At 42.9% G+C, this 14066-nt stretch overlaps 1 protein-coding gene across 1 annotated transcript in view; it reads right to left on the bottom strand.

The window, feature by feature from the left end:
* Positions 1-10791, bottom strand: part of Zdhhc17 (zDHHC palmitoyltransferase 17) — a 64396-nt gene extending 53605 nt beyond the window's left edge. The window contains exon 1 of the mRNA XM_076920192.1: positions 10558-10791. Coding sequence (XP_076776307.1) covers positions 10558-10650 — 93 coding nt within the window. The 5' untranslated portion in view covers positions 10651-10791. The remainder of the gene's footprint in view (positions 1-10557) is intronic.
* Positions 10792-14066: the final 3275 nt, after the last annotated feature.

Consider the following 14066-nt stretch of genomic DNA (forward strand, 5'->3'; position numbering starts at 1 on the left):
ACACACACACACACACACAATATCTAGGCCCAGTCTGTAGTTCTCAATGAACTACACGTGGAGTAGTCATTCTATGAAAGCTGCACTGCTTTACACTGAATTTAGTGCTTTAAGTATTGAATATATTTTCACGCAGTTATCCACCACCAAAAATAAAGCATCCAGACAGACTTAAAACTAGACAAACGATTAGCTGTCTAACCTCTGTCATAACTCACTTCCATTCCTGCACTCAGTCCTTCCTCATCCCCTAATATTTACCCTCCTTGTTCCTGTTTCTACATGTTACACTGCACCCACATGTACCATCTGTTTACATGTATACCTATCCTATTGGCCAGATCCTACATATGAGAGAGAGCATATGGGCTTTTTTCTGAGATTATATAAACTCACTTAATATTGTATGTTTTAAGTCCAGTAATTTTCCTACAAATGTTGTGACTGCATTTTTCATTAGAGCTCAACAGTATCCCATTTCTTTAAGAACAGAGACAGGATCTTACGTAACCCCAGCTGGCTTGGAACACACTGTAACTCAGGCTGGCCTCGAACTTCCTATAACCATGTGCCATATCCCCCCGAGTGTGCTTACAGCACATGTGAGCCATGTCATGCCCAGCTTGAGTACTGATCCTTTGCCCTAGTGACTGCGTGGATGACTGGGCGCATCGCTATAAAGATGTAAAGCATGCTTTCTATTAGTGCATGTTCCACAGTAGGCAAAAGACATTTTAGGGAGTCAGTAACAGTAAACATATATCTGTTGAGATCTGTAGGCTGTTCACCCAAGACCAAGCCTTAAATATAAAGTATGGACTCAGTGGCAATGGCACAGTAACAGAAGCTGAAATACTGTCACATGTACCTCTGTTGTGCATGCTAATAATGAGGGAAATTACGAAGAAATGGGGGAAAGGGATATGGGAATTCACTGCACTTCCTGCTCAATTTTGTAGAATATAACTTAAGCCAAACCTAAACTAAGAAAAAACTGTAAAAGATTAAAAACAGCATAGATGAAAACACTTGCAGCCACAGCTGTCTGGTATCTACCACACAATAATCAACTCTGTAACTCCATTGTTTCTATCACATTGAAGTATGATACGAATACAGAGCAACCTGGGTTTCTAAGTCTCACGTCCACATCCACCAATCATCTCACTTGTAAGACAGGCACACAAAGCAGTGACAATGAAATAAGCACATATGTAAAAGTGATTGGAATGCTTCGTGTTGAGGTCGGGCCTGCTGCTTTGTATTATATTGCTAAATTCTGTAGCAGAAGGTCTAGACCTAAGAGTGAATTCTCACATTTACAAGCGTTTGTTGTCTAAACCTTGTTCCTCAATTCAAAACTTCTGACTAAGTAAAACTGGCTACAACCAGTCACTAGAAGGGTTAGAGGTAGCTGGGTTTGGAGTTTGCTGGTTGGGGTGGAAAGGCAAGAGGTGCGAGGAGAGAAAAAGGCAGCATGAGAGGAGAGGTACCATAAGCATATGGCCAGGAAAACAGCAAGTATTTTAGGGTACACCTCTGGGGAGGTAGCAAGGACAGAAGTTAGAAAAGTAGCTTAGGGGTTACCCCCAGTAACTGTCAAAGCCAAATAAAATAACCATAGTCAGAGTCTCATTTATTTGAAAGCTAGTTGGGGATGAGTTTAAATAGGTTGTACTACACTTAGCTCATTGTTACATGTCAGTGTTAACAATTATTGCTGTTATTATGTATCACACTGAGGCAATAACACTAACTTGGCACAATGCCTCATACATTAAATGTCAAATTAATACCCTTCCTCCTTCTGTATATAACTTTGCCAGAGTATCAAAACGAGGACTGAAGGAAATGGAGGGGCGCTTATAAGACTCCTCTTGAAACTTAAAACAAATATAACACAAGCCCATATAGTAAAGAATTCTGCAGGGAAGCATGTTTATGGTAGGAAAGTTCCCTTTCGGACTTGAGTATATACATATATTCTTCATCTAACCCATGTCCTCCATGTAAGAACACAGTTCTGACAAAGTCAAGATAGAAGATAAAGAGCTTTTTTGTTGTTGTTGAATTTTTTTTAATATAAATTTTTTGGAGTTTCTTCTTCTGAATCAGAGCGTCTTCTTCTGAATCAGAGGTTGGTAAGGTGTAGCCCCATCATCTGAGTTGAAAATAAGCTGCTACAAGAACTCAGCATGCATACTGCTCACAACTGCTTTATACAGCAGCACCATCCAGCAATTGCTATGGTAACTATACAGCCTAATATTTTGAAAAAAATATTATAGCTATGTGGCACTGCACAAAAGGGTTTACAAACTCCTGGTCTAGGTTATTCATAATACATGGCACCCAGTAGTTCATTAGAAACTGTATTATGCAGTTAGCACAACTAAGTTATGCTAACATCTCTTAGAGCATGCTTGTAAAAGATAAACGACAGCTGGACAGAAAGAGATCACAATAGTGTACATCAGACATGGACTTGTCTGCCCAGATATTCCTCCCCAGCTCCAGTCACGTCGTCCTAACCAGCAACTGCTACACTGGTGCTCTTAAGCAGGCCCAGAAACTAAATCTGAGCCATTCAACACACTTTTCAGCATGGAAAGAGACAACACACAGTCCCTCTCCTCTCTGAGATAGTCTGAGCAGTTTGGCCAAAAAATAAAAATAAATAAATCTGGCTTCCATGTCTATATCACATAGACTATAGAAAGCTGCTCTCCAGTAGGAGAGAACATAGCTGAAAGGAAGACAGGTGAGAGTCTCAGCCCAGGCTGTGGCTGCCCTTCCGTGCAACTGTGCCCTGACAGGACCTTATGGGTTATCAGAGACCCAGCTAATTTTTAAGTTGTTGACATTTGCAACCAGAAATTTCTAATAAGCTGGGCAGTGATGGCGCATGCCTTTAATCCCAACACCTGGGAGGCAGAGGCAGGCAGATTTCTGAGTTCGAGGCCAGCCTGGTCTACAGAGTGAGTTCCAGGACAGCCAGGGCTACACAGAGAAACCCTGTCTTGGAAAAAAAGAAAAAAAAAAAAAAAAAAGAAAGAAAGAAAGAGCAACTCCACAATCAGTGTAAAAACGAGATTTTTTTCCTATAAAAATAGGGATAATCACATTAGTTTTGTTCACCTCTCATCAAATCCTTCATAAATTAGAAAGTGGCCATAATCAGAAAATCATTCCCTTGTTTTTTTCCCCTAGAATGTGGCAACAATTAAAAACCTAAGGCATTTGGCATCCGTAAGCCTTTGGCTCCACTCAGCCATCCGTCTCCTCTCCACACCAACACATGAGAGGCACTCAGAAGTCCATTGGGAGGACTCTGGCTTACCAAAGAAATACTCTCATCTTGCAAGTATAACTCTAAAGAAAGCAGAATTCATTTGGAAAGGTTTTTTTTTTCTTTTTTGTTAATTTTTACTTTTTGGTGGTATTAATTTTGGCAATTAGTGTGGCAATTCTTCCGAATAGAAAAAAATACGGTTTAACCCTTTGCAATTCAAGGCATGGTCTTGCTTGCAGTTATTTCCTTTCTCAGAAGGCTGAGTGTTCACTGTACTTTCTTCCAGCTCAGTCACTTTTAACAAAACCCTAAAAGAAAGTATTGTCCTACAGAGCGGAAGGTCTTACTCATATATTTTATAAATATATCATCCTGAAGCATGACCTTCAAAACTCAAAATTAAGATACTTGATGTATCTACTCTTAAACCTTCCACTGCATCAACATTTAATAGCAATATAATGTATAACGCTTTTAGAGAGAAGTTATGCATCTTAACAGTAAATTACTTTTGTGACTGGCATTGAAATCATTTGGAGTTCTGTGTAAAGCACATTACATTTAATATATCTTTAAATTTTTTGTTACATTAATTCAGTATTTTGAGCCAGGCAGTGGTGGTGCATGCCTTTAATCCCAGCGCTTGGGAGGCAGAGGCAGGTGGATTTCTGAGTTCGAGGCCAGCCCAGTCTACAGAGTGAGTTCCAGGACAGCCAGGACTACACAGAGAAACCCTGTCTCGAAAAACCAAAACCAAAACAAACAAACAAAAAAAATCAGTATTTTTTTGGGGGGTGGGGGGAGGGTGCCACAGCCCTCAGGTACAGGGCAATTTCAGGAGTTAGCTCTTTCCTTCCACCATGCGGGTCCCTGGGATTGAACTCAGATCGTCAGGCTTGGTAATATGAGCCTTGCTCAGCCATCTTACATTTTTAACACACCCTAGCTGGCCCACCACAGCACTCTCAACAAACTCTTAATAGTCTACAGTCCATTAATTTAACACACACACACAAAGTCACACAATCTCACTCATCTTCGTCCATCCTGAGATATCTCAAAACCTACAGTCTTCTGTTTCACCATGTGTTACTTCGTACACTGCATCACTTTGTGGCTTCAAGTCTGTGGCAAAGTAATACTCTGGTGTTCTACAAACACTGCTTAAGACCATAAAGTAAAGCAAACAGGCTTATCATAAAAGTCCTCTACTCATCCTTGAGACAACCAGCATTACTTACTGTGGTCATTCAATCTGTTATCTCTAAGCGAACACACACAAACTACTGCTCAATTTGAGATGCTGTCTATTATTACATTAATAGCTAAGATCTACTGTGTTTGTCAATGGCTGGACATGGAACTCTGCATAAATTAGCTCGTTTAGTTATTATAATAATCTCATAATATTATAACTTGGTGTTGGCTTAGACAGCTGGAACACAAGAGTTTAGAAGTTTGCCCAGGTCACACATCTAAAACAGAACTGAGATCTGCATACCAGCACCCTAAGATCACTCATTGCTCATAGATATGATTTTCTATCTACATACTCCAGAGTTCACTCTTAATACTTTTAAAATAATTCCCACAAATTATGATGATGAGAATTTGGGTGTTCTAGTTTCATTTCTGTTGCCCTGACAAAAACACAACTTAGGAGAGAAAAGGGTTTATAGTAGCTTGTGATTCCAGGCAACGGTTAGTCGTAACAGGGGAGTCAGGAAATCAGGAACTTGAAGCCACTAGTGACATGCGCAGTCAGAGCAGAGAATGGATGCACACATACCTGCCTCCTACTCAGCTTACTTTATAGGTCCAGGACCCAGACCCTCAGGAACACTGCCACCCACTTTTAGGCTGGGTCTTCCTGAATCAATTAACAAGTCAAGACAGTCCTGCAAAGGCAACCTAAGCTGGACAGTTCCTCAGTGAGACAATCTTTCAGGGGACTCTACATGTGTCAAGTTGATAACTTAAATAAACCATGCCTTGGGCATGGGGCCCAGACCTGTAAACCAGGTACTTTAGGAAGGAGAGGTAGAAGAATCTACAACTCAAGGTCACTCAACACTACACAGTAAATTAGACTACAGCCTGGACTACACAAGACATTAAGATTGAAAAAAAAAAAAATACAGGACAGAAAAATGACATTGTCCCCCTCAAAGTTAAAAATTCCATTCTACTACTTTTCAACTTTGGATTTATTATACTCCATAAGGTCAACGATATTATTTTCATTTTATATAGACTCAGTCAATATCATGTCTTTAAAAAGCTAAACTACAATTATGATTTAGAGCATTTTTGCTTCAATTAAAAAAGAAGAAAAAAAAAAGGAAGTTGGAAAAGCAGCTCAGTTGAGCATCCTTTCAGGTCTTCCAGAGGCCCCACTGTCAGTTCCAAGCACCCACATGGGTTAGCTCACGGCTGCCCAGCACGAGGGAGCTCTGTTCCCCTTATCTGGCCTCCACACAGACTCACACAAACAATAAAAATAAATAAATCTTTTTCGGGGGGGGGGGGGGGGGGGGTTGAAACAGGGTATCTCTGCACAACTCTGGCTGTTCTGGAACTCCATAGACCAGGCTGGCCTGAAACTCAAGAGATTCATTTGCCTATACTCCCAAGTGCTGGATTTAAAGGTGTGTACTACCACACCCAATTAGAAAATCCTAAAAAGAAAAAAGGCGCCCTAAGGCATGCAATCTAACATCTGCAAACTGGGGACAGCTGCCAGTAACCTAACAGAAGAAAATCCTGTCTGTAGACATTAGTTTATACACATAAACAAATCTATCTCTAAATACTTAATAGGATGAAAAAGCACAAATAGAAAAAAGGCATCACTATCAGAGCCTGAAGAAGAAAGCCTGTGAGACGGCAGGTACAGTTAAACATTCAACAGAGCCCAATAACGAGAAGAGAATATGGATAAAGACGAATGTAAAATAAAACGACACCAATTAAAGCACGCACACACACACACACTGTGGTGGTAGGTGTCGGGGTGGGGAAGCGGGAAGAAGCAGTGCTGGGTTTTGAAAATGAGGTAAGCAGTGCAGAGAAAAGTGAGATCCCAGGCAATCCAGTCCAGCGCTGTCAGATCCCTGCACTGGAGCTCCAACAATGAGCTGGCAGAGGGTTTGTGATTTCCTTCTACTGAAGGCTACTATAAAACAAGAGGCTGCTGGACTGCAAACCAACATATGGTCTGTATCCCTCCTCCCAGTCTTCTAACTGGTATTCCAAGTGACAGTAACCTGACACGGCCAGCAGGCTACTGCTCGGTTCAGCACTGGTTCCATCAGGCTACTTAGATAGTCTAGAATATTATTGTGTGCATAGCAGCTAGATGTTCAAGTTGATTATTCTACCCCACCCCACCCCCAAAAAATAAATCACAACTTCAATCAGAACATCAGAGTTCAAAGAAATCTTGGAGATCATCTAATCTAGCCTCTTTATCTAAAAAGCAAAGAAACTAAGTAGCATCTGCTAACTCCGGGTCACAGAGCCAGGAACATCACCCTAATCCCCTCATGGCCAGTTTATCTATTTCCAGATAGCCTTTAATTCTTCCTCTGTGATAAAATGAATTAGCACCGGTTTCCACAAAGGAAGGGTAATATCAACTTCCCTTTCAGCATTCACTGCTTGTAGGCCATGGGCCTGTCAGTCCCAACGGTGGCTTGTGTCTTATCTAACACTACCACTCACAAGGACTCTACGAGCTTAGTAAATAGCAATCCAACTTTACAAAGGAGGAAACAGAATTTGACCTCGATGACAGTAAACAGCAAAACCCACATTTAAAAAAGTATCTACAGTGCTGCTTCTTGACAACACAACACACACACTTACTTCTGAGTTCAGTACCACACCTGATCCAAATCCAATAAACAATTATTTATATGACTCACTAAATGAATGGCATTTCATTTAAAAAGTAAGATTTTTCTTACCAAAAATACCTCTAAAAATGTTTCATTGTCCATATAATTGCATACCCATCCTAAAAGAATTTTAGTAGTGGACAATTTGCATATAAATTGGTGAATCAGCAACAGCGGATTCTAACCACCTACCTAGAGTATCTACCTAACATGGAGGGACAGTCTTGCTGTGTAGCCCCCTAGCTGGGAGCCTGTAAGCCTCGTTTCAGTTCCTCAGCTATGTGTATTACAGGTGTATTCTGCCATGTTTGCTAACAGCTAAACTCTCTACCCTACAAATAACTTATCCAATTAACAAATACTTAGAAACTATTTTTGTGATAGTATTAAATCAAAAGAAAAAAGTAAAATGAAACATTTCTATAAAATGTAGATCCAATAAATTAAAAACAAGTAAATTGGGAGGGGGTGTACACCTTTAATCTCAGCACTTGGGAGGCAGAGGCAGGCAGATCTTTGTGAGTTCAAGGCCAGCCTGGTCGACAAAGTGAGTTCCCTGACAGCTAGAGCTACACAGAGAAACCCTGTCTCACCCTACCCCCCAGCACACATAAACCTCAACACACATAGATTTCTAAATCACTCAAAAAGAAAGCACCACTTCTTCTGGTAGTGAGAGTGGAATGATGACCTTACCAGAGCGCCTAAAATATGTTCATTCATGAACTTTGACATATATTCCAGTACGGTTAAACAAAGTCTGGAAACATCAATATTTCCTGATGAACAAATAGAAGCTTTAAGAAGTTTTTACTTCAAATCAGTTCATTACTGAGGATTCCAAATTAGAATCCAGGTGCTGGGAACAGGGGCTTGCCTAGTATGCACAAAGCTCTGGGTTCAATCCCCAGCAACGCATAAACTGGGCACTGTGGCACATAGCTGATCCAAGGTATGAGAATTAGAAATTCAATGTCATTCTAGGATACAAAGGGAGTGGAAGGCTACAAGACACCACGCCTGGAAGAGGACGAAGAAGAGCAAGAAAAGATGGAGACAAAACAGAAGCAGCCAACAGTAATCCCAGTCAATCTGACACAAAAGCCTGCGTTCTCCATGATCTCCTTAATGGGCCATTAGTTAAGTATCAGCAGCAGCAGCAGCAGCAGCAGCAGCAGCAGCAGCAGCAGCAGCAGCAGCAGCCGCCGTTCAATTTCACAAACTCTAGCCAAACCGCGTGCCCTGCTCTGCTCCTAACACACTGTAAGGAATGGAACAGCACCAGGTCTACCGCAGGTGCAATAAACTAACCACAGAAAATGAGGATGATTTCAGTCAGTCCCCAAAGTTCCCCAACTTAAACTTACTAGACCTAGTGCTTACTTGGTAAAAGAAATCTGTATCTTACCAATTTCCCTCTGAACAATAGGGAAGTTGATTTTCCAGTAACATACCATCTGTTAGCAGACTGATGATATCTAAACTTAAGCTCTCAATTATACCAAGCAATCTCTAGATTTATTAGTAGGTTAAAAAAAAAGTTGTTAGACACAGTGTCACTATGCAGCCCTGGCTGGCCTAGAACTTGTTATGTGGTCTGGTCTGAATTCAAACTCAGAGATATTCCTGACTCCCAGGTACTGGGTGCGAATGACCACACCCTGCAAAATTATGTTTAGGGTAACAAACAACATACACTTTTACGAAGGGGAAAGCTTTTCTGTTTTGTGTATAGTTTGGCCACAAGCTGGCCTCCAACTCATTGTACCGAGTTCAAGATAGCTTTGAACTCCTAATCCCTCTACTGCCAAACTGCCACTGAGTGTTCCAGTATATTAAAATACATAAAACACTTTAAGTGCTTAAAACATACCCACAGGAACTGATGAACAGAAATATCCCTTAACCCCAATTACAACACAACATCTGAAAACTTTTGTGGACATATTTGTAGGGCCTAGGTGTAAACCAAAAGAAACCTCTCTAATGCCAATTCTAAGTTTGTTACCATTTTAATTTTTCAAAGTTTCTTCTTACTGCATAGCTGTGTCAGAAACCCAAAATAGCCCTCTCCAATGAGACTTGTCCAAGCATGTATTTCTAAGAAACTGTCTCGTTTTGTGTATGTATGTGTCTATATGTATGTGTGTAGTATATTTGTATGTATCTCTCTGTGTGTGTGTGTATAAAATCAAGTTAAAAGATAACGGAGTATTACTACAAAGGTGGTCCTTTTTATTCACAACTTAAAAAAAAAAAAAAAAAAAAGCAAGACACAAAAGCCAGAAAGAAACAAAATCAATCCAACGCAAAGTAACCATGTTTGTTCACAATGTAGTGAACACCACGGATCTGTGCACAATCCTCAACCTCATAACAGAACCCGAGTTCTGCGGGAAGCTACACTACTCTATCCTGCCCTCCCCGCAATTCACCGCGCACCGTTAAAAAAAAAAAAACAAAACAAACAAACAAAAAAAAAAACTGGATGCATAAAGAATTGCATCCAGGCCTTAACTACACACAAACTCAAGATACAAACAGGGAGGTAAACAACTACAGGACGTGACCGATCTGGCACAGAAAACTGTTCACTTTCATGAGAAGATACAGCAGAAACGGTGGGAAACGTGTTGCGCTGTCTACCCTCCCCAACAGTCCCCAAACAGCGCTACTTAGTGACAAGCTAATGGGTGCGTGGGTTTATTCGCCAAAGTTCTGACCCGCTCTCTTTTTTGTTTTGTTTTTTTTTTGTTGTTGTTGTTGCTGTTGCTGTTTTTTTTTAATAGCTTAAGGGCAAACACTCAAACACCCAAATTCGCCGTCCCCAGCGGCGAGCTGGTCGCTATGGCATATCCTGGAAGGGCATCACTTTGCCCAAGAAACTACTGTCCCCCGGGTACGAGTGAACTAATGGGGAGGGTAGTGTCATTCACCACCAAGAAAGAGGGGAAGAGGGGGAGAAAAAAAAAATCAAAAGCAGATTGGCTTCTTCCTCCTCTCTCTCTGGAGAGAGAGAGGCTTGGAGCGAGACCAAGGGCTTCAGCCGAGGTTCCAAAGTGTCAGCAGGCCCCCGTCGCCCCTGCACCCGCAGGCAGCGCAGCGACCAAAACAGGACCATCGCCATCCCCACCTCTGTCCTCCAGGCACCGCCAGGGACAGCGTCCCAGAGCCCGCCCCGGCCGGGCCCGCCCCGCTATCTCCTCCCCCGTTATCCGCTCGCCGCCGCGCTCGGGCCTGGACTCGCTCCTTCAGCCTCCCCGGGTCCCGCACAGGTCACCGCGCGGACGCATCGGCCACCGCCCCGGGCGAGGCTGAGGGAGCGGGGCCGCCAGGGTCCGGAAGGCGCCCGGCGAGGTCCCTCACCTCCGGGTGGAGAAGGGGCACGCAGCCCGTTTCGGTATCGTACTCATCCGGGCCGTCCGCCATCTTGGTGTTAAATCCCTCCTCCCGCTGCATGCCGGGAGAGAGCGTTTCAGCCTCGCGGGGCTCGGCAAGGCGGAGGGCGAGCGCGAGCGCGAGCCCGGATGAGGGCGACGCGGCCCGCCGCCTCCTCCTCCCCTTTCCCCCGAGCCCCCGGGACGCCCCCTCAGCCCCTCCCGCCGCGGAGGGCGCGGGTCCCGATGCGCGTGCGCCGGCCGGGCCCGGGCGGGTGTGTGCTCACTGCTGCACTGCGCCGGGGCAGCGGACTGCGCTGGGCGTGGGCGCCGCGGCCCCGGGGGCGGGTCCCGGTCGGAGGCTGAGGCTGCTCGCCTCGGGCCACTGGGGAAAGGCCGCGAGCAGAGACAAGATCGAGATCCAGAGCTGCGCAGGACAGGGTCGGGACCCCTCCCAGGACTTAGGGTGTGACGCCTCGGGGGTTGGGGGTGGGGGGACTCCGGGAGTTGCAAAGGACAAAAACTGGCTTCCTGGAAAAGCTGGTGTTATGTGATGCCCTCTTTGCAAATTGAGCTAGGACATTTTTAAATCATTGTTTGCTTTTTTTTTTTTTTTTTTTTTTTTGGACAAGGTCAAAGCCCCACACGTTCCCCCCATCTGCTGCATTTTAATAGGACCCAGGAATTCAAAAGTGAAACCTTTTAAAATGAAAGCTCTAGAGTGTGACCTAGATTTTTTAAAAAAAAAATGATTAAAGCCGTCTTTAAGAGGATATTGGGGTTGGGAGGGGGCTGATGGAACACTCGCAGAAGGGATTTGTTTCTGGTTTCCGGCTACTAGGGATTGTAAATCTCTATAACGCCAGGGCACATTTAGCAGAGAGCGATGGTGAAACCCGACTGATTAAGAGATTCTGATACTAACCAGTCCCCTGTCAAAGCCAAATCAGCCAAAGATCACCATGAGGGTGAGGGGAAACCTGCAGTCGGACAAAACCAGATTTAATAGTAAATCGGGAGGAAGGTACACCTGAGGAAAAAAAGAATAAGGATGAAAGAGGAAACCCCTTTGTAAGGTTTATGTTCCCGCCAAAAGAATCTGAGGAGGGTCTAGGGAGAGCTGAGATCGGTTCTGGATTGGACATCATCGATTCTGAGGAGGTGAGGAAAAAAACCGGGAGTGACAAGGCATTGGACGAGATCATGAGGCTAGGACCGTTCAATACTGGGCTCTCCCAGTAACAAATGAAAATTGCAAAGCAGACCTAATATTCGTCGGTAAAGGGGCAGTAATCACTCAGAAAAGGATGAATATGCTATTTTATAGCTGCTTCTGGTGGGGGGAAAGAAGCGATCTCTGTTCTCCTTGGAGCTGGCTCTATCTGTGTGTATCCTCTCAGCACGCTTTTCCTTCCGGCACGGACCGATTTTTCTTTTCTTTTTCTTTCTTCCTATTTTTGTCCTGGCAGAAACCAGAAACCATGCAAACCTAAACAGACTTCCTAGTTCTCCATTCTCAGCACCAAAAATTTTTTCAGTCACGTGTCAGCATGGACAGAATCCTTTTTACTGGGATATTGCCGGTGCGATCTCCTTACCCTTAGGCTTTTTGCATTTACTTAAATGTAGAAAAAAAAAAAGAGTAAGAAACAGTTGAGAGGTTGTGGTATTCAAACAAACATGAAGTGAACGACAGAACTAGGCATAGAGGACAAAAAAAAACAAAAAATTTTATGAGTGCCCATGGATTCGAGGTATTATTAGTGCAGGTATATGGTGGGAATATTCATAAAATAGGTGTTCAACCTGGGAACCCTGAGTTCACAGTGCACTTTGGTAGAACGGTAAAAGTCAATTGGATCAGCAAAATCTACGGTTCAGGACACATGGTTGGTAGTTTGGTAATTTTAAAAAATGTAGGTTAACTAGAAAACAAAATTAAGTAAATCAAGAGATTTCAATTTTTTTAATGTAGTTTTTTTTATTTTTCGACTCCTTTCTGTCCACTATGAGCCAACCTGCCTTCTCCATAATACTCCCACTACCATGATGCTTGGCTTCACTCAGGCCAAGAATCAATGAAGACAAAGAAGACTAACTGAAATCTCCAAAACCATAGATGGAAATTAATCCTTACTCATCTGGAAAAAAAGAAAAAAGAAAAAAAAAAAAAAAAAAAAAAAAAGCCTAGGTCTCTATCTAGAAAACCTGGGGCACCTGAGCCTTCTTGCTCTGTCACTGCCGGACATAGACTTCTTACTCATTGTCAATATCCAACTGACTACTGGAGACATTTGTGTTTGTAACTTCTGAGAAACCTAGAGCTTCTAAAGGAAAAACATGACTGTTAAAAGTGGCTGCAGGGAAAACAACACAGAGAGTGAAGACATGAAAAACTCATGTCTTCCGTCCTCACTGCAGTACAGCTGAAATAAATAATTACTGAAGTAACAACTGGCAATCCGGGGGCAAGCGTGTCCATTTTTCCATTTTCATGGATAGAGGCACTCTCAAGAGGTGGCGTTTATAAGCCAGCCTGGACCCTGTCGCCTGACTGTCTCAAAACAATTAAAAGACCAAAAAAAAAAAGAGCAGCGGAGAAATCACGTCAAACTGAACCAGGTTTAGTTGGGAAGGAAACAAAGCAGTTGGCTCTATTCAGACTCTGCCTTGTGAACTGCAGGGTTCTTTATCTACACAGCCTAAATCTGATAGTGGTTTCCAGAGCCAGTCAGTACAGCAGGTAAGTATATTGATCCCATGGATGACGAAAGAATGGCATTCGTAGAAAAAAAAAAAAAAAGAACAAATTCAAAGAGAGCCAGCGATTTTTTTTTTTAAGGAAAGAACAGGGAAGTGAATTTAGACTGAGGAACCTTTGAAGGCATGAGCTTCTGTGGTATAGACATGGCTTCATAGGGAACCTGAGAGACAACTCAAGCTAAGTACAACTTTAGCCACCGTCCACTACTACTCTGGTTTTACTACCTCACAATGGGCAAACAATGGGGTACCTGCTGAAAGTCACAGAACCAGGCTGTCACATAACCACATCAGGATCCGCCTGATCTTCCCCGTCAGCTCCTTCACCACCATCCCACATTTCTTCTGTCATAACTATCCGCAATGAATTATTTGATTTATTAGGTTATTTGAAAAAAATGTGTAGGTATGTGTGTGCATGTGGATATGTGCACGTGAGTGTAGTTGTCCATGAGGGTCAAAGGCGTTGGAGCCCCTGGAGCTGGAATTACAGACAGTTTGCCAGATGTTGGTTCTAGGAGCCAAACTTGAGTCTTCTGCAAGAGCAGCAAATGTTCTTAACCACTGAGCCATCTCTCTAGCCCCTATTAAGTGGTGTAAAAAAAAAAAATCACAGTAATAGCATTTAACATGAGATCTGAAGTGTCAAATGCATAACACAGCACTGTTAAACTATAGGCACAACATTGTGCAACTGGTCCCTTGATCTCATCTGGCAGTTGATACAATTTATAC

This window comes from Arvicanthis niloticus, chromosome 22, assembly GCF_011762505.2.
Source record: "Arvicanthis niloticus isolate mArvNil1 chromosome 22, mArvNil1.pat.X, whole genome shotgun sequence".
In the NCBI taxonomy this organism is placed as follows: domain Eukaryota; kingdom Metazoa; phylum Chordata; class Mammalia; order Rodentia; family Muridae; genus Arvicanthis; species Arvicanthis niloticus.